This window comes from Panthera pardus, unplaced genomic scaffold (genome assembly GCF_024362965.1).
Source record: "Panthera pardus isolate Hobbes unplaced genomic scaffold, ASM2436296v1 HiC_scaffold_13, whole genome shotgun sequence".
NCBI classification, from domain to species: Eukaryota; Metazoa; Chordata; class Mammalia; order Carnivora; family Felidae; genus Panthera; species Panthera pardus.
In genome coordinates this window covers 200,976,996-201,003,955 of record NW_026526688.1, presented here as the reverse complement: position 1 = coordinate 201,003,955, position 26,960 = coordinate 200,976,996, and the positions used below count along the sequence as shown (strand labels likewise).

Below are 26,960 nucleotides of genomic sequence, written 5' to 3'. Positions count from 1 at the left end.
ACATCTGGTTCCCGAATGCTCTTGCTCGTCTGTCCGTCTCCCGTTTCAGGGTTCCTGTCGCTTGGCCGGCTGACAAAGGAGGGATCACAGCGTCCAAGACGGCCCTGGGGAGGTGGTAGGCAGGCGCCGTCCTTCGCCAGCACCCACTCCGCACGGGCGGATGCAAGGACGGCATATTCCGGAGCCGGGCTGCGTGACTTCACGCTCCCGGGCGTATCCATACTCGGGAGGCCTCCGACGCTTGGCTTTGCTGTGGAGCCGATCTGGCCGGACCCCAGCTCCATTGCTCATGCTTTCCCGCGTCTACAGGAAAGTCCCTCCACCCCTCTGAGCCTCATTTTCCTCATCTGCAAAATGGGTGCCGTGCCGTGAAACGTGCTAATGTATACAAAGCGGTTAGAGCTCAGGACGGGGCGGACGGTGGCTGGTCTTTACCTGGATTCCAGCCTCCGTGTTCCCAGCGAGGTTATCGCGGGGGGTGGGGGTGCCTCACACAGGCTGCCCCACCCCCTCAGAGCATCTGAGGGACCCCGTGTGTGTTTCTCAGCAGCATCTGGAAAGCACACCGCTTTCAGTGGCTCATACGTAGGAGAACGGACCCCTCTTCAAGGTTCTTGACCCAGGAAAAGCGCTTGGTAAGTATTCATCGGATGAACAGGTGATTATCCGTCCGATAACAGAATCTAGCCCAGAGCAGTTAATCCGACTCATAGTCTCCACACTTGCTGATTAATCTCCATCTACTTAATAAGTGTGATCAAGAGAACGAGCCCTCGCACGGCCTGTAAAGCCCAAAGAAGCGTTCACAGCCTTTGCTACTCTTTCGTCATCTGGATCCCACGAGAGCCAGAAGCCAGAACAGTGTCACCGGCCCCAATTTGCAGATGAAGTCATTGAGGCTCAGAGACAGGAACACTGTGCGCCTCACCCCACCCCTCCTCCTCCACCCCTGCAAAGGGGCGACGAGCCTGAGATCATTGTGAGAGGGAGGAAGAGAGAACGGCCCCGGGCACTTTCTAGCAAAGGTGATCAATTAGTTACCGATTGGTTGGCTGGTTGGCCCGAATGAATGAACGGCTGTAAGGATATAAGTGAGAAGGTTAACATACAGTTTTAAGTCCCTGGGAGTCCTTTGGAAGCACGATTTACTTGTAAACAATTGGGAAATCCGTGCCAGACGGTTCTTATCCGCTTGTGGGTCCCCCCCCCCCCCCCCCCCCCCCCCCCCCCCCCCGCCATGCTGAGCCAGACCCACACAGAGCATCGCCCCCAGGGGCTGCCGAGCACCTTTCCTTCTGGTCCGCCTTCCACCGATCCTTCCTTCGCCCTCCCCATGCATTACCTGGGGCCCTCACCTGAGAAGCCTCTTACCCAATCCCTTCCCCGCACAGACAAGGCGGATTAAACTGCCCCCTCCTCTGTGTCCCCAGGGGAAGCATTTGCCTTGTGGCAACGGCCCTAGTTTGTGACATTTGCACACCTTCTCTTCCTGCTTCCACGTGCCCTCAGCCAGAAGTCCTCTGTGCCCAGGTTCTAGCTCACAAGTGCGGCAGGAGTGGGCGCGGCCCAGCCCCTCGTCTGAGCCCCTCACTCACAGGTCCACAAGCCTGAGCCCCACCGGGATGCCTCACGGCGCTCCGTCCCACAAACCCACTCTGCCCGCATCGCCTCCCCCTCCAGGGGGAGAGCCCCATTCTTCCTCCCCGTTCCTGAAGGCCAACCATCACAGGGCAGACCTCTGTCACCCCTCACCTGGACGGCAGGGGGCCCCCGGCTGGATCCCCTCCCACCTCACCATGTAGACCTTGTGAAATACAACCCCAGTGTTCATCCTCTGTCGGAACCCCTCTGCTAGCTCGCTTCCCATACCCCTCGGGAGTCAAACGTTAAGCTGTTAGTGGGGTGTGTAATACACGAGCTGTTTCCAGGACCCCTGGCCCAGCCCCCCTGCGAATGACACTCTTTCTCATCTATTTCTTTTGCATATTCCCCACCTGGGCTCTGCCTCAGCTGCCTGCCACCACGCTGGCTTTCCGCACAAGCGTCTCCGGCCCCTGGACCTTTGCACCTGCTGTCTCCTCCCCACTCTTTCACCTATGCGACTCAGACTTTCAGACTTAGGCCAGAGTGCCACCTTTGCGGAGAAAATGTCCCACGACCCTCTCCCGGAGTGACTGGTAAAGCTACACATTCCCCTAACGCCTGGTGCGTTTCCTCTGCCCAATCTGTTTGGTGTGGTGGCATGTTCCCTCAGGGGACCGGGAGCGTGGATGGCATCTGTTTCGCCCCCCTCTCTATCTCCAACACTAAACAGTTGCTCGGGTGAGAGGAAACTGGGTGCTGCTCCCCAAATGTCGATGCCGGGGGGAGATCGGCCCGGGCCCTGCTGGACAGACTGTGCTGCGGACCCTCCTTCCCCACTTGACCGTGCGGCTCGCGGAAGTGTGCAGGAGTCGTGCTGGGTCACCTTGGGAGCGGCCCCCGCCAGGAAGTGTCATCGGCATGCTGGCCGTGCTAAGTCACTCGCAGACAATTTCGACTGCACCCAACCACTCCTTGGGCAAGCGGCCATTAAAGCGAGACCGTTTAATAGCGACCTCCTCACGCAGCCACAGGTTCTGGAAGGATCCGTCTCATGCAATTACCATCACTTTCATACACGGGGATGTTTACCCCAGAGAGGTCCTTGGAGGTCACCTGCGTGTATGAGATCCGAACTCAGGCTTCCTGGAGAGGCCCAACAAGGACGCCCACCTGGACGGAGCCTCTCCCCGCTTCCCGGAGTGCTTCGCCAAGGGAACCGCCATCTGAGCGGAGGGTTCCAGGCAGGCAAGGGCGGTGACGACTTCCGTGCATTTTCACCTGAGCCTCATGCCACAGCTCCCCGAAATCCCAGCTCGTGTCCCTCGCACCTGTCCCCCACACCTGTCCCCCACACCCTCACACCAGTACGTTTATGTCGCCGTGCTTTCTCGGGCACCCCTGCCCTAACCGCCCGTCCTTCCTGCTTTCCTCTGCGCGGCCAGCTCAGCCGGCAGTGTTTCTCTCAGCGACATGTCCCTCCTCCGGGTTTCCACGAGTCTCTGCAAGTCCCTACATCAGCATTTAACTTAAAATCTTTGTGTCTCTGCCAGGTGTCCAAAGTGCCCTGGGGAATCCACAAGCCACGTATAAGCAGTCAAGCTGTTCTTCCTTCTCGTCAAAATTTGATCTCTGCCTTGTTGAAGAAATCCTTCCTTATGACGAGGTCATAAAACTATTTTCCGGCTTTGTCTCCTAAAAGTTGTGTGGCTTTGCCTTTCACACGTAAGTGTTTAACCCACCGGGAATAGAACGCTACGCGGTGGGGGACAGGGGTTCAGGCTCATTTATCTTCAAGGGAGTCACCAGTTGCCCTGGTGCCATTTAAAATGGTCCCTCCCCTTCCCAGCGACCAGCCGTGCCTGAAGTCCCCGCATGCATCTGGGTCTGTCTCCGGGCAACTTGATTTGGGTCCGCTGGTCAGTCTGTCTTGGCCAAGTATGCCGATCAGCGTAATAATTCTTGCTGTGTTTCTGGTAAAGCAAAGCACCCAACCCGTTCTTCAGTATTTTTCGTCCTTGCTCTTTGATACGAATTTTCAAATCAGCGCATCAAGTTCAAACCGAAACAAAACAGCCCCAATCCTACTGGTGTTGAAGGTAGAGAACTGCATTGTCTGTAGACCCATTTGAAAAGAATGGACTTCTCTGCCACGTTGACTTCCTCACTCGCCCATTAACACAGTACGTTCTGCATTTACTGGCATCTCCTTAAATACGTCTCCATAACATTTAATGATTCTGTTTATGTAAAAAAGTGCCCTGAGGACCAGGCAGACACTTTCACCTTCCCACGTCCACATTCTCTAAGTATTCTACCTCTAACCACTTCAAAGGTGTTTGCTAAATTTACCTTGGGACCTGGAACCTTAAATGACGTATTTAGCACCAGAGTCACCGCCTAGGAAAACTACTCTTGGAGACGGGGTGGGACCGGGTGGGTCAGGTGCCCACTGCCCTGTTCCTTCCTCTCCAGGACGTCGAGTGTTCCCCTCAGGACATCAAGGGCAAGAAGTGGACCTCTACTCTACGGTCATGAGTGGTTTGTGTCTAATACTTGTCATCCTGTTCTAGAAACTTCCTTGCTGTTTCGTGTGCTTGTGTGTTTGGCCGCATGGCTCCAGTGCACAGGAATGAACCGAACGGGATTGAACGAAAGGTCATCCAAAGTTTCCTTAAAATGCTCTTTGACTTATATTTTTCCAACAAGGAACAAAGTGCTGTCTTTGGACTTCCCTCTATGTGTAGAGAGGAGTCCAGAAGCTTCTTCCCCAGCTTCATCCGCCTCCGCCCTGTCTCTCAACATCATAGTCTTTATATTCACAGTAACCAACATTTCGAGGTGAGTTTTCCTTTCCAAAGAGTTAGTTTTGTCCCGTGCATTTGGTTTCCATCCATTTTTCAACAACAACCCCTACGTAAGCTGCATCTGGGACACGCCTGTCCCCAGTCCTCCCCATCAGCTTCTGTGCCAGACCTTATCTGCCTCCCCAGCACCGAGCAAAATCCATTTCTCTGCTGCCACAACACCTTTTCAAGGCATTGTCCTTTCAAGACAGGTACCTGGCCATATAGATTAGGACATTCTGCTTTCTGAAGATCCTCCCACGTTCCTGGAAACAACAAACGGCAGCCGCGTTGGATGTAAAACTCCGAGATCCTATCTTCCCCACACTTGTGTGCAGACCCCAAAGTCTCCTTTATTATTTCGAAATGTGATACTGAAAACACGTCTGTACTGGCCTGACTCTTCTCCCTTTACAGATAGTTTTTCTTTTCTGAGATATATCACTAGCTCCTTTTCCCATCACGAGTAAAGAAAGAAAATCCAGAATGTGAGTTCGGCTTCCGGAGGGCCCCTCTGCCATCTGGTGAGCGGGACCCGTTTTGACACTGGCTGTGGCTCGGCCGCCCCCGGTTCTGATCTGGAATCGCCCGGGCTCTCGGGCGGGCTGGCTCCCTCTGTCTCCGGCCGGCACCTTCCTTCTCACCCACCCCGTCTGTGAGAACGTCCCAGGTTCACCCTCACCCCGCGGATGCACTCCCCCCGCGGTTCTGCCCTCTCCGGCTTCCACGGTGGCTTTCGGCCCTGTCGCCGACACTTCTGGGGTCTTGCACCTGTGCTGGGCCCCACCAGCCCCCTGCTGCTTCCCCTGTCCTCTCAGGGAGCTGTATTCCATCGCTATCCTCTCCTTCCTCCTCGCCTCCTTCCTTCACCCACTGCTGGGGGACCGCACACCTGTGTCCCCGCCCTATGGGCTGTAGGGACTAGGCATTTGGAGTGGCTGGAGTGGGGAGAAAAGTCAGTTTGCTGCCCCTGGGAACAGGATGCCTTCACGGAGATGCCCACCCCACTGGGTATTTCATGGACAGTCTTCCCAGCCCCTCGGGGGAGGCAGGGCTGCTGTCTCACGAGCCCCCGACCCAGCGGGAAGTCTCCCTTCCCGGCATGGGCTCGGCCTCTGGCAGCTTATCTTTGCTCCGTTGTCACAGGGAATCCTGGGAGCCTTGGGGGCAGGGGCTGACACCGACGGGTCCCACAGGGGAGCCCTGCCCCGCGGCCCTCGCTGTCTGGGTCCCAGCACAGGAACCGCCTGTGGCTCCGGAAAAATGCCGGTGCCCCCGTGGCCCAGAGACACCGTCCTGGGAATCTTCATCTTCCAAGCAATGGCACGGAAAACCGGGTCAACTCTGAGGTCAGAAACCCAAGAGGCAAAGCTGCAGAGGACCCTCAGGGCGCCACCAGCCCCCTCTCAAGTGGGCCCTCGCTCTCGGGGAGAGAAGGTGTTTACGCCCTTCCTAGTGAGGGAGATGGCCACGTTTTATTAAAAGTGTGGCAGGACTGTGGAGGACACGGAATGGCTGATTTCTATGGGACAAATAACTATTTAATTGCTCTCTAATTACATGACAATTAGAATTCGGATCGTGGCCCTGTCCTTAGGTATCTGTTTATGGGCCGCGCCTGTCACCGTTAGGAACGGCACGGGTTGTGAAGCGGGCAACTCTCACAATTACAGAGCATAATTACCCGTGTAATTATTCTCTTATACCCAGGTAATTACATGCCGGTATTATCTGTGTATTACAATTTATTCACATCCCTAATCACAGCCTCCTTTTGCAAACCGGGACCCGGCCAGGAGGCGCCCATCAGTTTTTTGAAAATGACATAAAAGTCATCGGATGAAAAGCTCGGCTTCCAGGCTGCCTGCGTTCACCGCCCCCCGGACAGAAGGCGAAGGGCTGGGCGAGGGGGCTGGGAAGCCACACCTGACACTGAGGTCACGAGGGCAAGCCCACCCAGCCGGGTCGTGAGGCCTGAGACACCACCTGTGGGCGCTGTCCCCACTCGGAGGGCTCCTTGCCACCGTGTTCCGTGGGCAGGGGCCTCTCTGCGTGCCGCCACCCCGCGGGCCCAGCACGTGTGACATCCCTGTGTCAGGACCACCCGGTTCTTCTCGTCTGTCTCCCCTTCTGGACTTGGAGCCTTGTGATGGCAGGACCCTCCAAGGGTCTTATTTCTATGGCTAGCACCAAGGGGTGAATGCCACACCAGAGGGGGGCTTCTGTGCACCTGCCAAACCAGCCAGGAGGGACAGGCCCCGTGGAGATCCGGCCAGAGAACCCCAACTTATTACAAAGAAGGGTGGGGAGAGCACGAGTCTGTGCCCAATGACCCAGAGCAGCGATATCCGAGCCACTTTCCCTTAAGAACGGCAATCACATTTCTTGGGCGCTCGTCCAGGGTTTCTTGGCAAGGCAGGCAGAAAGCAATCAGTGGGGGTGACCACAACTTCCAGGAACCAAGTGGCCGGAAAGAGAGGCCACGTTGCCGGTAGTCATCTGTTAGGGCAACCCAAGAACCACAACTTACTAGAAGATGCTCCACGCAGAAGAGGGGCGGCACGCGGGCTTGTGGTCCTGGGTGGAAACAACAGGCTGACACCCAGCCTGCAGCCGCGTCCCCACCGGGTGGCCCCGGCCGGGCCTCTTGTGGCACCAGCACCTCGGCCTGGACAAGCGAGGACCGCCTGCAGCCTAGGAGGCGCAGGCCAGACTTCTCGTGGTCCGCCAGGCAGGCACACGGGCCCCGCCAGGCTGCAAAAGGAAGCGGCCAGAAAAACGAATGAATGAATGAGTGAACGAATGAATGAAAAAAGGAGGCGCCCAGAGACTCTGAGCAGCAGGGAGGGTAGCAAAGGCTCAGACCTCCTGATGGTTCATCAACGCCCCAACTCTGGGGTTGGGGGGGGGGGGTCTCAGGTCTGTGGTCTTTGCTTCTCTGCAGACCCTCAAAGCCTCCTCGGGAGAAGCGGCGGGGGGGGGGGGGGGGTGGTGACATTGGCTGGGACCCTGCTGCAAGGTCCCTCTCCCCACCACGGTGCCCTGAAGTCTCAGAAGTGCTGGGGCACTTCCAGGCCTGGAGCCTGTTTCGGATTCTGTGTCTCCCTCTCTCTCTGCCCCTCCCCTGTTCACTCTCATTCTCTCTCTCTCTCAAAAATAAACATTAAAAAAAATTAAAAAACAAAAAAATCAAACCAAAATCCAGGACTGCTATCTTGCAGTCCTGGACGTCGGAGTCTGCAATGAATCTCACGAGTCTAAAATCAAAGTGTAGGCTGGGCTGGTTCCTTCCAGAAGCTCCAGGGGAGAATCTGTCCCCTGTGTTTTCCAGCTCCTAGAGGTGCCTGCCTTCCTTGGCTGGTGGCCCCTCCTCTGTCTCCAGAGCGGGCGGTGCAACAACTTCGACTTTTCTCTCCCTCGGACCCTCCCACCTCCCTCTTTTAAGGAGCCCTGGGATCACACGGGATAGCCCAGGAGAAGCTCTCCATCTCAGGATCCCTAACTTCCTCCCATCTGTGCTGGTAACACGCACAGGTTCCGGGGCTCAGGACACGGAGGCCCCGCGCTATTCAGCCCACCGCAGTGCGTGAGCACCAACACAGCCCCCGAGCACCCAAGCCTCCTACCATCCGCCACGGTTCACAGAGGGGAGCAAAAGGCCCAGAGAGGTCACACCACAGGCTCAGGGACACGCCGGCTAGTAAACCGGAGAGCTGGGTTTGAACTAGGACCCCTGGACCTCCCAAACCTGTCTCTGATTCACCACCACCCCCGCTGTCCCGTCGACAGATGGACAAAGGCGCTCGGACACGTGGACGTTTTGCTTCCCCGTGTGGTGATGGGTGCGCAGTCAGTCAGCACCCACCCCCCCTTTATTTCCCTCTTACACAATATCCAATCCCCCTGGGCGGACAGTCCCGTTGCAACTACCCATCAAGATTCCTGCCTTCACAAGGGCAAGTTCATGATCTGCCTGAGACACAAGGGTGGGCCTGTCCAGCCTCCCCACTGACCCAGGTGAGTACAGGAGACAACACGGTCCCTTGACTTGTGGCCTCCCTGGTATCTGACGATTTCTCCTGGTACGGCCATGCCCCTTGGATGAGCCATAGGACTTGCCAAATTCCTGGATGCCAGGGTATTTGTATGGGAGGGAAGGACAGGGCACGGCCAGCACCTTTTTTATTTATTGTTTTTAATTTGAGAGAGAGAGAGAGAGAGTGTGTACATGTGTGGGGGAGGGGGCAGAGGGAGAGAGACTCTTAAGCAGGTTCCACACTCATGGTGGAGCCCGACACAGGGCTTGATCCCACGACTCCAGGATCGCGACCTGAGCCAAACTCGAGAGTTGGATGCTTAACCAACTGAGCCACCCAGGCACCCCAGCACCTTTTTAAATTAAAGAATACAACCGCCAGAGTTCGGGCATAAACCAATGCTAAAAATATACATACAAAGGAGTTTCGGGGGCCTCCCTGAGTCTCACCGTGTTTTCTCCGAACCCTCCAAAGAGCTAGGGCAGCAGGGTGGGTAGAAACCCTCGTCTGCCTGGGGGCCCAGCCCGGCCGCGCCTCCTGCACCACCCAGACCCTGGGAGCTACATCACGTCTCTGAGCCACAGGCAGCTCACCTGTGGGACCAGGACACCTGTGGCACCCGGCTGCGGCCAGCACACGCCCGCCCCACTGTCCTCTGTCCAGACTCGGACACCGCAGAGCCCCCTCCGTTCGCCAGAGAAGCCCTGCACCCCCTGTGTTTTTCTGGCCGTGGGGGCAAAAAACAGCGCGCTTGCCTCTTCTCCTAGTTCCGAGGTCTGAGTCCAAAATCAGTCTCACTGAGCTACAGTCAAGGTGCTGGCCGGGCTGAAGGTTCTGGGGGACAATCCGTCCCTTGTGGTTTCGTCTCGAGGCCACCTGCCTCCCCGGCCCCCGGCGCCTTCCACGGGCACAGCCGGCAGCGGGGTATCTTCCGGCCTTCCTCCCTCCCTCTCCCACCCACGCCCCCCACTCCTCCCGCCTCCCTCTTACAAGACCGCTGTGGCTACGCCGGGCCCACCGAGTGCTCAGGGACAGCTCTGGGGTCCACGTTCTCCACACACGTCTGCACAGGCCCCTCTGCATGTGAGGCAACACCCTGGCTCCCGGCTGTGATCTCTGGGGTGTGGTCTGCACACTGTCTTCAAAGGACAGGGTCTCTCGCCCTCTGCGTCGCTCAGTTCCCCAGGCCCGAGGCCCAGGAGACCAGCTTTCTGCGAAGCTAGCCCCCTCTGTCTCCCCTCTCCCGCAACGAGCTATGGGCTGTAAGAGAGAGTCATTTGCCACGCATTAGCCGAACTGTCACAGGATCCACTCCATTTCTGAGACAAAAGCCTCCGTACATCAATAGGCCCAATTGAGCCATTTTTCTTCTGGACAGGAGAGGATGCCTGGTTCTCACGGGGAATGGAGAGCATCGGTGATTGGGGGAAAAAGGCCCATTTAGCCCCGTGCCCGCCTCCCAGTCCCTGGCAGGGCTCCGCTGTCTGGCCGATCTTCCCGCCAGGCAGGGGCTCCCGCGCCTCGCGAGTAACAGAGGGTCAGGCCCACCCTGAGTGCTGAGCCAAGGGAGGGGTGAGGCCTAGGGACAGCAGAGGTGTTCCAGGGGCCCCGGCTTCATTCTAAGAGAGCTGGGGACACTGGGGATCAATACCCTGCCCCATCTGCCTCCTCTTGCGAGCCGAGGCTGACCCAGAGCTCCAGAATGGGAAGGAGGACAGGGAGGCCCGTCCCAGGCTGTGGGGGAGTGCCTTCTGAGAGCCCACCCCAGGGAATCTCAGGAACACAGGGCTCTCCTGTCCTGCCAGCCCTGACCACTGCCTCGTGGCCACACCGGGGGACTCCTGGGTGTCTCCCCAGGGTGGGGTACATGGGGTGTCCCATCCCGGGCCCTTCACGCCCCACCCCCCAGGTCAGCCACCTCCCCAGGGCCCCTCATCCCAGGCAATGGCACCCCACCCACGCGCCGCTCATACCAGAAGGCTGGGGGCACCAGCTACCCACAAAAGGTCTTCTGACCCTGTCCCTGCCCCCTGCCACCATATCTCTGCCCACCCAGGCTCGGACTCACCATCTCTCACCTGATGATACCCCACAGGTGTCAGATTCACACAAAGAATGGGTCTACGCCCCGTGGCACATCCAGGGAGAGGAGCCCAATGGGCAGATTGGGTCCTTTCAGGGTCCCAGTTGTGGGCCAGGCACTGTGTCCTGTATGTCACAGGCGTTGGCCCTGGACCAGCGGGGCAGGGGCTCTCTAATGCCAACACGCGGGCCAGGCTGAGTCACACGTCATCTCACCTCACCCCCCCAACCCGGCTGCATGAGGTGGTCAATGTTAAAATCCTGTGTCACACCTCAGAGAGGTGGGCGGTGGGGGGGGATACTGGGATCCTAACCCGTCACAGCCTGGGTCTCCCCACTCTGTGCCCGGCCCCTCTCTCCTGACATTCTTCCACACCGCTGGGGCCTGGGAACAGGCAGCTGGCTGGCCAAAACAAACAAACAATAACCCCTGGCTGCTGGGAACACTTTCAAACATGGAAACAGATTCCGGGCTTCCCCAGACCCTGGACACGGCATCCGGGGACCCCGCAGCAAGACTGATGTGGGGCCGCTGCTCTCCAACCTGCACCTGATTGGCCAGAGGTCACTGGCCAAGGTGCTTTCTGAGCATCGAAGAGGGTTTGCAGTGGCCATGTCCATGGGACCTGGGCTAACCTCAGCTCCCTCTAGAAGGCCCCAAATGAGGAAACAAGGCAGGTGTGGGCCAAGAGGTCAGTAGTGGAGGGAGTGGTGGCAGGACTTCCACATCAGGGAGGGGCTTCCACACCTGGGAGTGGCGGGGTCTCCACACCAGGGAGGGGCGGGGCCTCCACTCCAGAGAGAGGCGGGGCCTCCACTCCAGGGAGGGGCAGGACCTCCACTCTAGAGAGGGGTGGGACTCCACACCAGGGAGGGGCGGGGCCTCCACTCCAGGGAGGGGCGGGGCCTCCACTCCAGGGAGGGGCGGGCCTCCACACCAGGGAGGGGCGGGGCCTCCACTCCAGAGAGGGGCGGGCCTCCACACCAGGGAGGGGCGGGGCCTCCACTCCAGAGAGGGGCGGGGCCTCCACTTCAGGGAGGGGCGGGGCCTCTACTCTAGAGGGCGGGGCCTCCACACTGGTTGGGGCTCAGGGCTAGAGACCTGGTAGGTTGACAGGGTAGCAGGCGGGGGAGCTGAGTGGAGGACAGAGGCAGAGAGGGAGACAGAGGCAGCAAGAGAGCTCCTGGAGCCAAATCTGAGACGGAAGCAAGAAAGGCTGACCGGTACAGGTACACCAGAAAAGACCCCCAGAGACAAGGGGTGACTTTTGTCCTTTCACACACTGTGACTGCCCGAGGAAGCAGACAAGGCACAGGCTGTAGGAGACTGGGCCTCACCTCGGCCACAGCACGCAGGTGCACCAAGTGGGGCACAAGGGCCAGAGGCAGGTGGCCCTGTCTTTCCTGGTGAGAGCTCTGAGTCCAGAGAGCCTTGGCTGAAGGGCATCCAGGGTTGGACTCGGCTCCCAGGCCCGCGCCCCCTCCCTTACGTTTCCCTCCCACTGGAGGGCCACCTTGTTGGCCCCGAGGACTGGCTGTTCCATACGCAGGGGCTCAGAGGTGGCTTGGGCTGTGGAAAGTAGAAAGGGTCGCCTGGGTCTGGGGGCAAATCCTGAGTCGGGTCCCCCCTGCTGGGTGGCAGGTATGGGGGACCTCGGACCTGTCTGGCCCTGGCCTCCCTGCACAGATCCTTCCCTGGCTGAGCTGTCGCAAAGATTCAAGAGAACACACGTGAAGCTCCTTAAACCAAAGCTGACCCGTGAGGCTCCTCGGAACTCGGTGTTCTTTATCACCACCAGCACTGCCCCCACCGAGTGGATTGCTTCCACTCTGAGACACTCGAGCTTCTTGACAACAAGATTTTGTTTTGCTCCATTTTTCTATCCTGATTGAAATCTTGGCACATGGCCGTCCCTCGAAACGTCTCAGGTGAGGGAGCAGGTCGGACACACAGATGTACTTACTGATGGGGATCAATACTCGCTTCTCAAATCAGAGACCGTGTGCCCAGTGGGGACGGGGGCACATGGTGGTGGCTGGGTCAGGGGTCCTGGTGCTTCACCTGGGAGCATTGTCCTGGGTCATCAGGTCGACAAAGGCTTTTCATGGAAAGTGGGCATGTGTGTCATTTCAGTTTTCAAACCAACGCTCATGTATCATGGAATACAATGAACATTCAGGTGAATCTTTAATATAAGCCACGACACTTGAAAGCAATCCCACGCCCCAACCAGCTCCCACAGGCCATGTCTTGATATCTTCGGCCCACGGCCGTGGTGTTCTGTGGCCAAGTTAGAAATACACAGCTATCCAGAACTAAGGTGGGGATTGCAGACAGTAGGGAAGGCCCACAGGGGATGTTTGTGGACTGGGTGGGGGGTGCAGAGCCTCAGGTCATTGCCGTGACAGTGGTACAAGGTCCTACCCGTGGGCAGCAAGGCCAGGGAGCTCTGGTTTTACTGCAGGCAAGACAAAACTAAAAGGGAATTTATTTTGTGAGACAGGTTGCAAAGTGGTCTCTTAAGAAGCTATAAAGTGCCGCTTGGCCTGTAATTGTTGCTAAATGCACTCCTAATAGTATTCACATCTTCCTGCAAAGTCTATCCATTACCCTAACAGGAGAGGCAGGAGGCCCTACAAAGAAGGGCCAGACTTTCTCCCAGACCAGACTCACTGGAGGACAAATCCTCTCTCCGCGGGAGGCTGACTTTAGCCCCCTTTCTGTTCCTCCCAACAAAACACAGCATGAGAGGTTGTGCCTCAGCCGTCTACTAGACCCTCAAGGTTCTAGAAGGTTAGTGTTGTCTGTCCAGTTCACCTCTGCACCCCCCGTGTCCAGCAAGGGGCCCCCAGCGCACAGTAGGCATGTAATGTGGATTTGTTGCCTACAAGATGGGAAGGACAAAAGGTCCTCTCTCCCCGGTAGCGAGCGCATGGCCTGGCGCACAGTAGGGCCTCGACCCACATCTGTCGAGTGGATGGGCGCTGGTGTCGGGAGGGAGCTTGGGATCCCAGCTGAGGCACCGGATGAACCAAGCGGAGACGGGGTCTCCTTCCCCAGCTGCCATTCTCCCCCTGGGAGGAGGGCACAGGAGTCCAGAACATCCTGCAGGGTGCCTGGGGAGCTCAGGGTACGACCGAGCGTCCCAGAGCGTCTAGACGACCCGGGCACAGAGAGACACTCGGTACCTTCGTTGCATCAGTGAAAGGGGAATACTCTGCCGCCTGCCGGCAGGATGAACTTGGATGAGTCTCCCAGCCTCCCCGAGCCCATTTTCTCGTCGGGATAGTGGAGGTGACGATGTGAAGCCCCAAGTCGTGCCCCCCTCCCCACACATAAACGGGTGTGGCCGACATCTGGTTCTGGCCCAGGGCCCGGCGCACCGGGAGTGATCACCCAGGTGTGGCCGCAGAATCAAGAAGCCACGAATGAAGGGACGAGTAATGCAGAGACAGAAGGAAGTTTGCTTTATACGCAGGAGAAATCTCTTTCCAGGAAGGGCACCGCCCCAGCCCGAGGCCCGACCCCCGCATCCACATCTCCTGATACGGCTGAGTGTTCAGGGCTGTGCCTACTTGGGATTGAGGTGAATAAAATACGGTGTCCACAAAGCGGCCTGTACAGGCTGCCCTCGGTTCCCTACGAGTCTCCTTCGGAAGCCTGAAGACCAGCCCGAGGCCCTCCCCATCTTTCCCTCTACCTTTGCCGGGAACCCTCGCCTCCCCACTCCTTCCTGGTATGACCTCACATCAGTTTCTGCTGTAGCCGTGACTGTGGCTTTTCCGCTTCTCACATATTCAAACGCAAGTCAAACTGAGCCCCACGGAGGGCCCTCTCCTGCAGGGGCGGCTCTGGGGACACAGCACCACCGTGTCCCAGGCCCCGATCTAAGTCGTTCGTATGTATCGACTCATGTAATCCTCGTTCCCCTGTTACGAGCCTACTTGACAGATGAGGAAACTGAGGCAGGGACAGTGGAAATAACTGCCTGTGGCCCAGAGCACGGGCCCCTGGCTCCCTGCCTCCCAGACCCACGGTCACCTGGAGCCTCCAGTGGGTCGTGCCCTCCCAGAGAGCGGGATCTGTCCCCGGCCCCACCCAGTGCCAGTCCCACCTCTTCAGGCAGAGACGCTGGCATTTCATCGTTTTTAAATGTTTATTTATTTTGAAGGAGAGAGTGAGCAGAGGGGAGGTGCGGCGGGGGGTGGGGGGGGTACAGAGCATCTGACACAGGCTCTGCACTGTCAGCATAACTCAGGGCTCGAACCCATGAACCATGAGATCATGACCTGAGCCGAAGTCGGATGCTTAACAGACTGAGCCACCCAGGCGCCCCCTGGCATTTCATTTTCTAAATTTTTTTTTAATGTTTTATTTATTTTTGAGACAGAGAGAGACAGAGGATGAGCAGGGGAGGGGCAGAGAGAGAGGGAGACACAGAATCCGAAGCAGGCTCCAGGCTCCGAGCGGTCAGCACAGAGCCCGACGCGGGCCTCGAACCCACGAACCACGAGATCGTGACCTGAGCCCAAGTCGGACGCCCAACAGACTGAGCCACCCAGACACCCTGACATTTCATTTTCTAGACCCGGAGACTCGGGCTGCCTTGTTCCCTCCATGCAAAGAGGTGTGGGCAAGCCTGAGAAAGCAGTGCCCCTCTCCTGACACCTATCACAGACACCGACAGGGCCCTCACCCCCCAGGCCAGGCCTTGCTCCCTGATAGACACAGCTGACCACTGCCACCCCATGGGAGTATCCGTCACCCCAGAACCAGCTCCTACCCTCACAGTCTCAGGTGGTTGGTAAGAGACTTACTAAGGAACAATGGTCCTGGGACGCTTGTGTGGACTTTGCTTAAGCCAAGCCCTGTTCTGAGCACTTGGCAAACAGCACCTCATTTCATCCCATCAACCATACTGTGTAGACACTGCTTTTACCCCCATTCCGCCGAGGAGAAACCGGGGAACCAGGCGGTTCAGAACTTGGGCAAGGTCCTGGGGCTGGTGGGCTGTGGGCGGGCCCAGCCGCGACTCTCCAGCAGGAGAAGGAGAGGAGCCGACCGACCCCCAGGCCGCCCTCCTGCCCAGCCCTCTCTGCTGTCCCTGCCCGCCTCCAAGGCGGACGCCCGTCCCGTGGGTCTCGGGGTCTTTTGAAGCAGCTAGTGCATGCCTCAGTGGGCCCGTCAGCCCCTTCAGCCTGGCCACAGTGGGGGTCAGCTCAGTCCTGAGGTATGTGGGGTATGTCTACAGGTATCAGAGCGGGGACAGAGGCCGGAGCACTCTGTAAGCCTGGACCTCGATTTGGCTTCTCTGTCCGAGGTCCAGCAGGAAGCAGGGTCCATGCTTTCGAAGGCGGGGGGCATGGGCTTCCCTTGGGGGCCACGCGAAGGGGGCTGGGGAGGCTGATTCCATCCAGAGTGGATGTGGGGGGCAGGGTGACGCCCCGGCCCCCCCTCCAGTCCACCCTCAAAACGACCCTGTGTGAGTCCCTATGGTGCCGTAACAAGTTACCACAACTGAGCAGCTTAAAACAACAGAAATTTATCCCCTCACAGTTCGGAGGGAGAAAAGGCAAAACCCAGCTGTCACCTGGCTGTGCTCCTGTCTGGAGGCTCCAGGGGGAGAAGGCTTTCCCGGCCTTTTCCGGCCTCTCTAGAAGAGAAGGTGCCCCTGCTCTAGCCCCAGCCTCTGCCTGTGTCCCCATATCTTCTCTGACTCTGATGCGGGCCCTGTGATTACATTCTCCCACCAGGAGAATCGGGACAACCTCTCAAAATCCTTAACCACATCTGTGAAGTCTCTTTTGCCATGTAAGGTGACAGTCACAGCCCCGGGGAGGGGACACCTTTGGGAGCCATTGTGCAGCCCCTCCCCCCCACGGTGGCAATTGCGAACAGTCAGATATCTCCTCGATTGCTGCCTCCATTCACAGCCGAGACACCTGGGCTCAGCCCTCCCTGAGGTCCCCTCACTGGGGGATGTGGCAGAGCTGGACTGAGTCCAGCCCAGGCACCATCCCCCAGGCTCCCCTGCAAACGCAGGGTGATGAGAGCAAGCCCAGGGAGGAGCCCGGGCTCCTCACACGCAGGCCCAGAGCAGGTGCAGTGGGGAGGTGCAGGTGCAGGGCAGCTGTGGGCATCATTCATTCAGGGGGACCTGCTGCTGGCTGTGGCATTCATTCCACGTGGGTAATGTCGGCTGAGCCCCTGGGCCACCACAGCCCGCCCACCCCCAGACCCTACCTTCCACCCCCACCGGCATTTCCAGGCTAAACATGCAAATCCTCAGACGACCCGTGCAGCCAGGGGGTCTTGTCTGTGTTAAAGACACAGCCGTCCCCCTGCTGCTTCCCTGTCCCTGTGCTGCCTGCAGAGAAGTCTCGCCCGATCAGAGCACTGACCAGTGCTCCACGAGCCCGTGTCACCTCCGGCCTGCCCCGAAGGCCCTGCCCAACCCAGAAGCCCCCTCACTGTACGTCCACTGCTACGTGAGTCATCTCGCTAACCTTCCCGTCCACCCCCTTTACGGGCCAGGAAATTGAGGCTCTGAGGAGCCATGTCCCAGGCTGCCTTGTGCAGGAGCAGAGCTGTCCTGCCCGGCCTCCCCGTAAAGGCCTCCCTGACCTCATGGCCTCAGAAACCCAGCTCCGGCCTTCCCTCACTGCTTCTGCTCTTTTCATTTCCAAAGGCGGGCACCGCCCGCGGGCCGGCCCTGGCACCTTCCTGGGTACCTAGGACCCTCCTGGCTGGTGACAGAGGATTTCCCGGGCTCTGTGCTGCTCTGACCTCTCCTTGAAAGTCACCAGAGCAACCGTCAGCGCCCATGGGTCAGCCTCACGCTGAACAACCACGGGGCTCTGGGTTCTAATCCCCGCTGTCACGATTCCCCTTTCCCGTGAGGAGCCCCGTCTGTCCAACTGAGTCCCTTTCAGTGACACTCAGCTGCTTCTTGGGAAGCGGTCAAGCACATAGGGCCTCTCTGCCCCGGAGCGTCCTCCGACCTCGTTCTGGGGCCCTGACGTGGCCACAAAGCAGGCACAGGTGTGCAAATGGGTCCTGTCACAGAACCTGGCGGGGTGTCCCCGTTCCACAGCCGGGCGGGGGGCGGGCAGGAGACACTCTCAGACCAAGAAAACCAGAAAGTGCATCTCAGATGACAGACCGGAGCCCAGTCAAAACCAAATAAACCAAACAACCGGCAGAGGAGGGGGACTGCTCACCACTGCCTTCCGACGACCCCACACCACGGAGAGATTCTTTCCCGGCTCCCCAGGGCCCACCACCCCCGGACGGACGCTGTCTGCAGAGCAGGGAGAAGGCAGACACATCCACACAGGTGCCCAAGCCTTTCTGCCAAGTCCCAGCTGGCCCTTTAGACACAGCCGTCCGAATGGATCACCGAGGAACCGGAAAGGGTGTCGTGGGAGAGGCGGTCCCGTCGCACGCGGTGGCCGGGAGCCCGGCTGTGCCGACCGGGCAGCCGTCCCGGTGTCCTCTTACCTTTCTCTTGTTCGTGGGGCAAATGTAGAAGTTGTCGATGACCGTGGTGACACCGGGCTGCAGGGTGAGCTTGGTGTAGGACGTCCCGAAGTCCGAGGACCTGGGGGGACAGGACGACAGACAGGTGTCAGCGAGGTGTCCCTCCAGCTGCAGGTTTATCCAGCCCGCGTGGGCGCAGCGCCCCAAGACAACCCCTCCCCCGGAGCAGGATGCCGCAGGTGACAAGGGAGGAGACTGGGCTCCCGCAGGGTCGCCGAGCACGCGCTCAGGTCTGGGAGCTGGGCGGGGAGTCGGTGAATGCCAGCCAGACTCCCCACGGGACACCTCCTCCTTGGACTTCCGCAGTGATCTGCCCCGACCCTAAGTCTATCTTAGCCCGCTTGCTACACGCGTGTCTCCCCGAAGGGCCCCTCACGTGCCCGACAGCTCTGGGTCCTTCTGTCCTTTTGATCCCTCGAAAACCCTTAAAGACTAGGTCACTGTGGGGGCGCCTGGGTGGCTCTGTCGGTTGAGTGTCCAACCGTTGGTTTCGGCTCAGGTCCTGACCTCACAGTTCGTGAATCCGAGGTCCGCGTCGGGCCGTGCGCTAACAGATTCTCTCTCCCTCGCTCTCTGCCCCTCCCCGACTTGCTCTGTCTCTGTCTCTCTCAAAATAAATAAACTTAAAACAAACAAGACTAGGTCACTGTGTCTGTCTTGCAGATGCCCCCAGGACGAGGAGGAGGCTCAGAGTGGGTCAGTTCCCGCCTGAAGTCACTTGGCTGACAGGTGGCCGACTCAGGATGTGCAGGCTGGCCTGTGCCACTCACAGCTGGCTTCCTGTTGGCTCTGCGGAACGTTCCTCGCCGTGTGCTGAGGCCTCACAGGAGCCCGTCTGCTCCTCCGTTTCCCTCTTTGCACCCCGGGCTCCTCCGGGGAGCCACACCCTCTCCCCACCGCCACCCCCACTGACCACACAGCCCGGAGACTGTGGGTGACAGCAGGCGGTGCCCGGGCTCCGGGAGCTGCTGGAAACCAGGCCCCAAGCCAAGCCCTGCACCGGCCGGCGAGCACCAGAACCACCACTGGCTCCACGCGGGGGACCAGCTCAACCGCGGGCCGGGCCCTCCTCGCCTGTGCGCCCACTGTCCTATCTGTGGAGTGACAGGTGCAGGGGAGAATGTGGCTCCCCACCGCGGAGAGACGGGGAGAGGTCACCAGGACAATTTCACATCTGTTGCTTGGAAGCAACTGACACATCAGGATGTGGAATTGATTCCATGTCGAAGCTTAAAATCTCCGTGACCCTGAAACCCCATTAAAACGTGCTGGCGGGGGGGGCGCCTGGGGGGGCTCAGTCGGTTGAGCATCCGACTTCAGCTCAGGTCATGATCTCGCGGTCTGTGAGTTCGAGCCCCGTGTCGGGTTCTGTGCTGACAGCTCAGGGCCTGAAGCCTGCTTGGGATTCTGGGTCTCCCTCTCTTTCTGCCCCTCCCCTGCCTGCTCTCTGTCTCTCAGAAATAAATAAATGTTAAAACAAAAAACAAAACAAAAAAACGTGCTGTGATTGTGAAGCAGGCCCGGCTGTGAGCTGGAGGCGCACAGGCCTCAGGGTCACAAGGTCCTTCCCAGACCAGGGCAGAGAGCAATCGCTGCCTCCTGACTCCCAGGGGAGGCTGGTGGGGGCCAGTCCCCTCCAAGGGGCAGCCAGGAGAGGATCGGCTGAGCCCCTCCCTGCCCTTGGCCTCCCCGGGGAGGCCCTGCTGGAGGGGTGATCAGAGATGCACTTACTCTCAAAAAATCAGAGAATTGCTTTGCTTTGGGAAGCAGGGAGCCAGGGCCCCAGTAGCAGAGGATTGATCCAGAGACCCAGGAAATGCCAGTCTCCACAGAAACCAAACGCCGTGTTTCCAAGCTGGATTCATGGAAGCCTCTGAGCCTCATGACCCCTCTGCTCTCCTCCCAGCAAGCTGGGTCTAAGACCTGCCCATTGGTTCTGCCTCCCAGAAACCTTGCCATCCACCCACCCCTTCCCTCCATCCCCGACACACACCTGCCTCCGCCCAGCTGCCTCCCCGGGATCCAGACTCCTCCCCGTCCCCACCCAGGTCACAGGAGCCTGCTGACCCCTGCTAGCCCCAGGGCACCTGCCGGTGTGGGCTGCGGGGGGAGGGGGTCTAGTGCGGCAAGGGGAGGGGGTGCTAAACAGGAAACATAGCAGCAGCCGGTGTGATCCGGGCGGGAATGGGGGGTCAGTGGGACTGCGGTCTCAGAGGGGCAGGGAAGGCCCCTCGGACACGGTGATTTGGGGCAGAGGCAGGCAGGAAGGAAGAGAGTGCTTTGCGCCTGGCTGGGGGAAAGCCATTTGTAGCCGGCTGAGTAATGTCCCCCCAAAATTCACGTCCCCCCAGAATCTGTGAATGCGACCTGATTTGCAAACCAGGCCTTTGCAGATGTAATTATGTTGAGGTCAAACTGGAGGAGGGCGGGTCCAGATCCAAGGGTTGGTGTCATAAGAAGAGGGGAATTTGGACACACGGACACACAGACACACAGCCGAGGCCAGCAGGAGACAGCCTGAGCAGCGTCTGGCCCACATCGGACCCCAGCTCTCCTACTGTGCACGGGGCCTGTCTCTTGCCAGGCCCCCACGTACGCAGGGGGAGAGAAGGGAATTCATTGCCGTGGGTAAGTCTGGGAAATAGAAGATGACTTGTCTCAGTGCCCAGCTGGTCAGTGGGGGCAGGCCAGAAGCTGGGACCTCTGACCAACTGTGAACCTAATGTGGCCTCCTCCTGAAGTCGGTGCAGATTACACGGTCAGTGAGGACAGCGGTCACCAGGGTCATCCAAGAATCCACACCCCCAGGCATACAGCTAGTGCTCAATAAATGCTTACTGGATTCCTGTGGAGGTGCTCTGGTGTCAGAGCTGGAGGCCGTGTGACCTCTGGTGAGCAGGTTGCCTTCTCTGGGCAGCAAGGGTTTCCCAGGGAAACGTGGGGATTAGATGTGATCACGTCCCAGCACGGGCACCGGCCCTCAGTGGCTCCACCCCCACGGGCCCTTTTCTCAGCTGCCCCCACGACCCCTGAACCCCTCCGTGCCAGGCCCGCCCCCAGGGTGACCTTCCTCCGCACTCCGCACCCCCACCCCCTCCAAGTCCTCCTCAAGAGCATCTGGGAATGCGGAGCCTGATTATTCCCATCTGCATTTATTCAAATTAAAAATAAAAACCCAGGCTGTGAAACCGGGCAGACAGAACAGGGCAGGCAAGCAGGCGCGGTTGGAAAGTCGCTCTTTGCAAATCGGCTGCTTAATTGCTGAGTGTTTGTACATAGTCACTTTTTAAAAAATAATTTAATTGAGCCATTTTCATCCTCTATAATTATTTCATTGGCAGGGACGTATGTTCGGCTCCCACCCCTCCCCGTGGTGCAGACGAGCCCCTGTCTCCCACCCGTCTCCCCCCGGAAGGCCACGGCAGGTGCGAAAGGTGGGGCCCGCCTTCGTGGCGGGGGCCCCTGCAGGGGCACGGCCTTGGGCGAGGCCTGGTCTCCGTGAGAGGCGGTTTCTTTATCTTTGAATGACCGATGCGGGTCTGTAACGGGCTGATGACACAGTGGCAGAGACACCTGCGTGAGATGAGAGAGGTGAGGAAGGCGAGCTGGAGGCAGGCTCAGGGTCATGGCCGTGGGGTCCCTGCGGACCTCCCCCTGGTGGAGGGTGCACTTGTGTGTGGACCCAGCTGTGTTCTCTAATGACCACGATGCTGTGCGTACGTGCTGACGGCTGATTTGCGCAGGCGCACCCCAATGCCCGCCAGTCGCCGTCGTGAGAGCGCAGACATCCTCTCCTGCCTCCACGTTCCCATCAAGCAGGACGCGCTGCTAATGTGTGGTTCGGCGTTCGAGGGCTCCGGGGCGCCAACCTGGAGCGTCTCCCTTGTAAGGAAGAAAGAGTGTCCGGGGGCCAGGCCTTGATCTGCCCGGAAACGCTGGCCATGCAGGGAGGGCAGGGCCGCTGCTGGTCGCTGGGTTAAGTTGCTCTGATGTAAAAACTTGCTTCACGTGGATCCCAGCAGCGGATGCTCTGCCCGGTCGGCCGCTCCGGGGTTCCCTGTATGCCGGCTCCCCACCCCCCCTAGCGGGCCTATGTTGCTGGAGCTGCACGGGTGCTGGGGACTGGCTCTCGTTCTGCACCGGTCAGGTGGCAGGGCATCCCGAGAAGACCCCTGTCGCCGGTCCAGACGGTCAGAATTACCATCTGCACTTTATACCTGGGGAAACTGAGGCCCAGCTAGGAAAGGGACGTGTCCAGAGTCTTATAGGGGTGCAGAGGCGTCCTTCACGGGCTCTCCCCCTGGGCGTCAGGGGTACGATCTCGCAGCTGAAGCGGTTCTGAGCTTTGGTCGGATTCCGGCTGTGCACGGCGTCTGTGACTGGGCGAAGGGAAGGAACGGACTCTGAGCCGGCTGCACCCAGGGGCCGGTCTGGTTCTCGGCACTGACAGCTCACGGGACCCCTGGCGGGCTTCGATTTGCTGCCGGGTCTCATACACGGACACAGGATCAGCGGAAGAGAATCATGGCAATAAGGGGGGCACTTCCAGGGCTGGTCAAGTCATCCAGGAAAAATCCAGGATGTGGCTCGAGATTCTGCATGTGAACTGGGGAGGCGGGGCCCTGCTAGGGGGGTGAGCTGAGGAAGAAAACAGCCCTGGCCCCAGGGGGAGCACAGCATGGTAGGGCGGGGAGCACCCTTGTTCGCCATGGCCGCTGGTGGGATCTGAAGAGCAGGGCCCCTCTGACAGAAGGGCCTGGGGGAGGGGGCGTCCAGTGAAACCACACGCTCAACACGCACTGGATGCCAGGTTCTGGGCGGACACACGGACTCAACTGACACAGGAAGACCATTCGAACGGGAGCATGCCTTCCCATTTTACAGATGGGAAAACCGAGGCTCAGAGAGTATGAAAGGATCGCTTAGCACTTAACCACACAGTAACTACAGGAAACCCAGGCTGTCCACTGAGTGATGTCCCTGGAGGTGTTCACGGGGCACGGAACCCACTCCACGCGGCTGGACCTTCTGACTCCATTTCCCTTGCAGAGCCTGGCGGCCAACGCTCTCCAACATGCGGGCAGTTGGACACGGACCGCAGCCCGTCCCACCCAGGAAGCTGCACCTCTGTTGCCCGCGGGTTTTCACAGCAGCATTAACTCGAGCCCGCTGTGCATCAGCCCGGGCCGTATTCCCAGCCGGCCAAGAGGGAGGCGGGCAGGAGGGGGCTTGAGATTCTCTGCGTCTGAACTCACAGCGAGCAGGGTCCCATGGCCGCATGGGGCCAGAGCCCGCCTCTCCGAGCCTGTCCTCCAAGCTTGTCCCCCAACCAGCGCGTCCCCTCGTGGTTCCCAGCCGCCTGCCGCGGCACCGAGGATGCCGTGTGCCCACAGGCGGCAGGGGTTGTGACGTTCGCCGGCGGATCTTTCCGGAATGAAGCTGGGCCGGGCAAGGCCCGCTCCCAGACGCTGCCCCCGCCGCTCTACCAACACCTCAGGGATGGGAGTTGGTGCAGGGCCCGGGAGCCGATGACCCCGCGGGACAGCTCGCGCAACGCTTCTGCTCAAGCTGGCTCCTGGCCACCGCTGTTCGTCACGCCATAAAGGGGACCCATCCTTTCCAGTGAGTCCCTGCGTTATCCTTAAAAATCCTGATGTGAGTGAACGCCCTCAGTTCACGAGGTCCTTTCGACAAACGTCTCCCACGCACCTATTACGTGCAAGCTCTGTGCTGGGCACGGTGCACAGAAGCGGACGGGCAGGGATCTTGGGCAGCTGGCCGTGCCTCCAGGAGATGCTCTGTACCAGCCGCTCAGACCTCGAAATGATGCCACAGCACTGGGTCCCCAGGCACTGCCCCGCGGGCCGGGCCCATCCTCCCGCATGCCGTCCCCCTCAGGACCTCCTCACAGACCTGCGGCAAAGGGGCTAACAGATCCCATGGAGCCAGAGAAGGTGCCAGAAGCCTGCACGGAGCTCTGAGGAGGTATGTGTGTGTGCTCTCACAGAAGCCTGTAAGTGTGCCTGTGGGGTCCGGGAGGCCTCTCAGAGAATCTGAAAGGGGAAGGAGGAGGAAGAGGCACCCGATAAGGGGGAGTGGGGGCTGGCCGTCGGCCCCGAGCGCCGGCTGGGGGAGCTGGGTGCTCCGTGCAGAGGCGAGGAAGGAGCAGAGGTGACAGCGTGGCCGAGGCCCACAGCCTCACACAGCGGAGTCCAGGGGAAGCACCAATAACGCTCTGCAGTCCCCATCCAGGATGGGCCACCTGCGCCCCCAGGGTGAAGACACTCGGGGGCTCAGCTCATCTAATCACATCCCAGCCAGTGGCTCTCGGTGTGCAAACGAGAAACATGAGATACCAAGAGGTGAAGTCATCCGCCGGGGCTCAGAGAGGACAAAGCTACAGGCTCTATGTGACTCGAGCTCTAAATGACGCCCACACCTTGTACCTCCTTCCTGCTCTGTAGAAAGGAAGGGGACATAGGGGACACCATGGGTCTGCCTGGCTTTATTTCTGGAGGGTTTTTTTTCCTTTTAAAGTTTATTTATTTTCAGAGAGAGAGAGAGAGCATGAGTGGGGGAAGGACAGAAACAGAGAGAGAGAGAGAGAGAGTCCCAAAAGCAGGCTCTGTGCCACCAGCACAGAGCCTGATGTGAGACTTGAACCCACAAACTGTGATATGATCTGAGCCGACATCAACAGTCAGACACTTAACCGCCTGAGCCACCCAGGCGCCCCTATTTCTGGAGGTTTTAACGCGGCACAAGGCGGGACCTTTGCAATAGCTCTTTTCCCAGCGGAGGAGGGGGCACTCTTTAGAAGTGGGTTATGGCCATCGGGCTAAATGAGGCCCGTGTCCCTGGACGTGTCCCACAGGCGGGGCTCACCCGGCACACATTCCTGCTTTTGCAGCCGTTCTGCAAGCCCTCAGCTGGGCACATGTCCGAAGGCCGAGGCGGGTGAGCGAGCCGGCCTAGCCCAGGCCGCAGGCTGGGAGAAGGCGGGGCCGTCCGTGGCTGCAGGTGCAGGGATGGGAGGTGTCAATTGCCCGGAAGTGTCACAGGTGCAGGCAGAGGCCACCGCTGTAGCTGACCCCAGGTGTGGCTCGCGGACCAGACAGGACATCGCCGCGTCTTCAGGGTTAATTGAGAAGGTTGTTTCCGGTGGGGCACTGGAGGGGCCTGGCTGGGTTTATGCCCGGGGGGAGGTGACGGTCCGATAGTCATGACCTGGTGGGCGTGTGCAGGGGCTGGGGGAGGTGGGCAGCGTGGGTCGCTGTGCATTTTGTCGGAACTGCCACACGAGCACCTCGTATGAACGGGACAGGGTAGTCACTGGCCAGGAGCAGCCCTGCCCAAGCAGCCCTTCCTGCCAGTGCCCAGGGTGAAGCACACTGATGCATGCACTCCCCCAGGGAACCGGCAGATTTGGGAGCGGGCCAAGCCCCTCTGAGGTCCAAAACTGTCATTTCAGACAGAAAACACCCAAACAGAATAAGACGCACAACACCATGGAAAGACGTTGCTACAGAACAGACAATGTGGCCCCGAGGAGCCGTCCAGCCAGCAGCCGCCTTGTCCTGGAACAGGGGCGGTGGGGCCGCGGTGAGAAAGCCCCAGCACGGCGGGGCTTGCGCGAGCTGCTACGTCAGAGGTCCGGGCTTGGCTCTGGGGCTGGGCCAGGTTAGGCTACCCTTCTGACCTGAGTGTACCCTTTGGAAAATTCCAGAAGTTCACCAATCCACTTACAGTAACATTTCCTTCTTGATAGGCCCACACATCCTCCACTCTTCTTGGAATCATTTAAAGATAAGAGGACAATCTGGGGCGCCTGGGTGGCTCCATCGGTTAAGCATCCGACTTCGGCTCAGGAAACGATCTTACGGTTGGTGGGTTCGAGCCCAGTGTCGGGCTCTGTGCTGACCGCTCGGAGCCTGGAGCCTGCTTCACATTCTGTGTCTCCCTCTCTCTGTTGCACCTCCGCTCCCTCGTGTTTTCTCTCTCTCTCTCTTTCTCTCTCAAAAATAAATAAACACACAAAAAAAGAAAAGAAGATTCTGCTTCAACCATCGACTGGGCCCCTTCATCCCTCCATGCCCGTCCAGCCCTTGTCCACGTGTGATTATATTTATAGTATCTCAATTTCAGCATGCACACGACATCCGTCCTGATTTTAGCACGAGATGGTTGGCATTTCTGTTGGCCGTGTGGCATTTCCATCCAGGCCACGTGGCATTGCCGATGGGTCTTTCATTAGCCTGAACCTACGTTAGGCATTTCTACAAGCACTGAGTGATGCCCTGTGCTGTGCACTTTGGAAATGCACTTGTTCCCCGTGTACTGCCGTCCCCAGCCCTTCCGCCCTTCATAAACAACATCTTCATTACTTTAACCTCTGCTGGATTGTTCCCCAGGGTTACATCCCAAGAGCGGGGCTCCTCTGTGAAGTTCTGAGCTTCTGTGGCTCTTAAAAAATGTGTTTTTGGATCTGAGAACATCATACGGCTCAATATCTTAAAAATGAGGGTCCTCACTTATTCTTAGGGGGTCCTGGCACAGAATGACAACACTTTTCTATGCCAACCCATCCGATTATAGAATCTGACGCCTCTACATTGAGTTTTTGAATGACTGGTGAGTACACCCAGTGTGTGCCACAGGCAGCCTGAATGACACATTAAGCATTAGCGGATGAGATCCGGGCGATCTGGAAGCAAATTCCATTTCTGAATGCTACGAGGAATATTTTAATACAAAGTACAGAAATGAAGTAAGAAATAGACACAACACTCTCCATTTCAGTGAACGCCAAGGAGTTTTGTAAGTCGTGAAACTGGGGATATCGGGGTGAAAAACAAATTTTCATGGCAAAAAGTT

The 26,960-nt window shown here is 58.8% G+C and overlaps 1 protein-coding gene across 2 annotated transcripts in view; it reads right to left on the bottom strand.

The window, feature by feature from the left end:
* Window positions 1–26,960, bottom strand: part of SORCS2 (sortilin related VPS10 domain containing receptor 2) — a 461,158-nt gene that overhangs the window by 158,018 nt on the left and 276,180 nt on the right. For both annotated transcript variants that reach the window (XM_019453778.2, XM_019453779.2), the window contains exon 3: window positions 18,048–18,147. In XM_019453778.2, coding sequence (XP_019309323.2) covers window positions 18,048–18,147 — 100 coding nt within the window. The remainder of the gene's footprint in view (window positions 1–18,047; window positions 18,148–26,960) is intronic.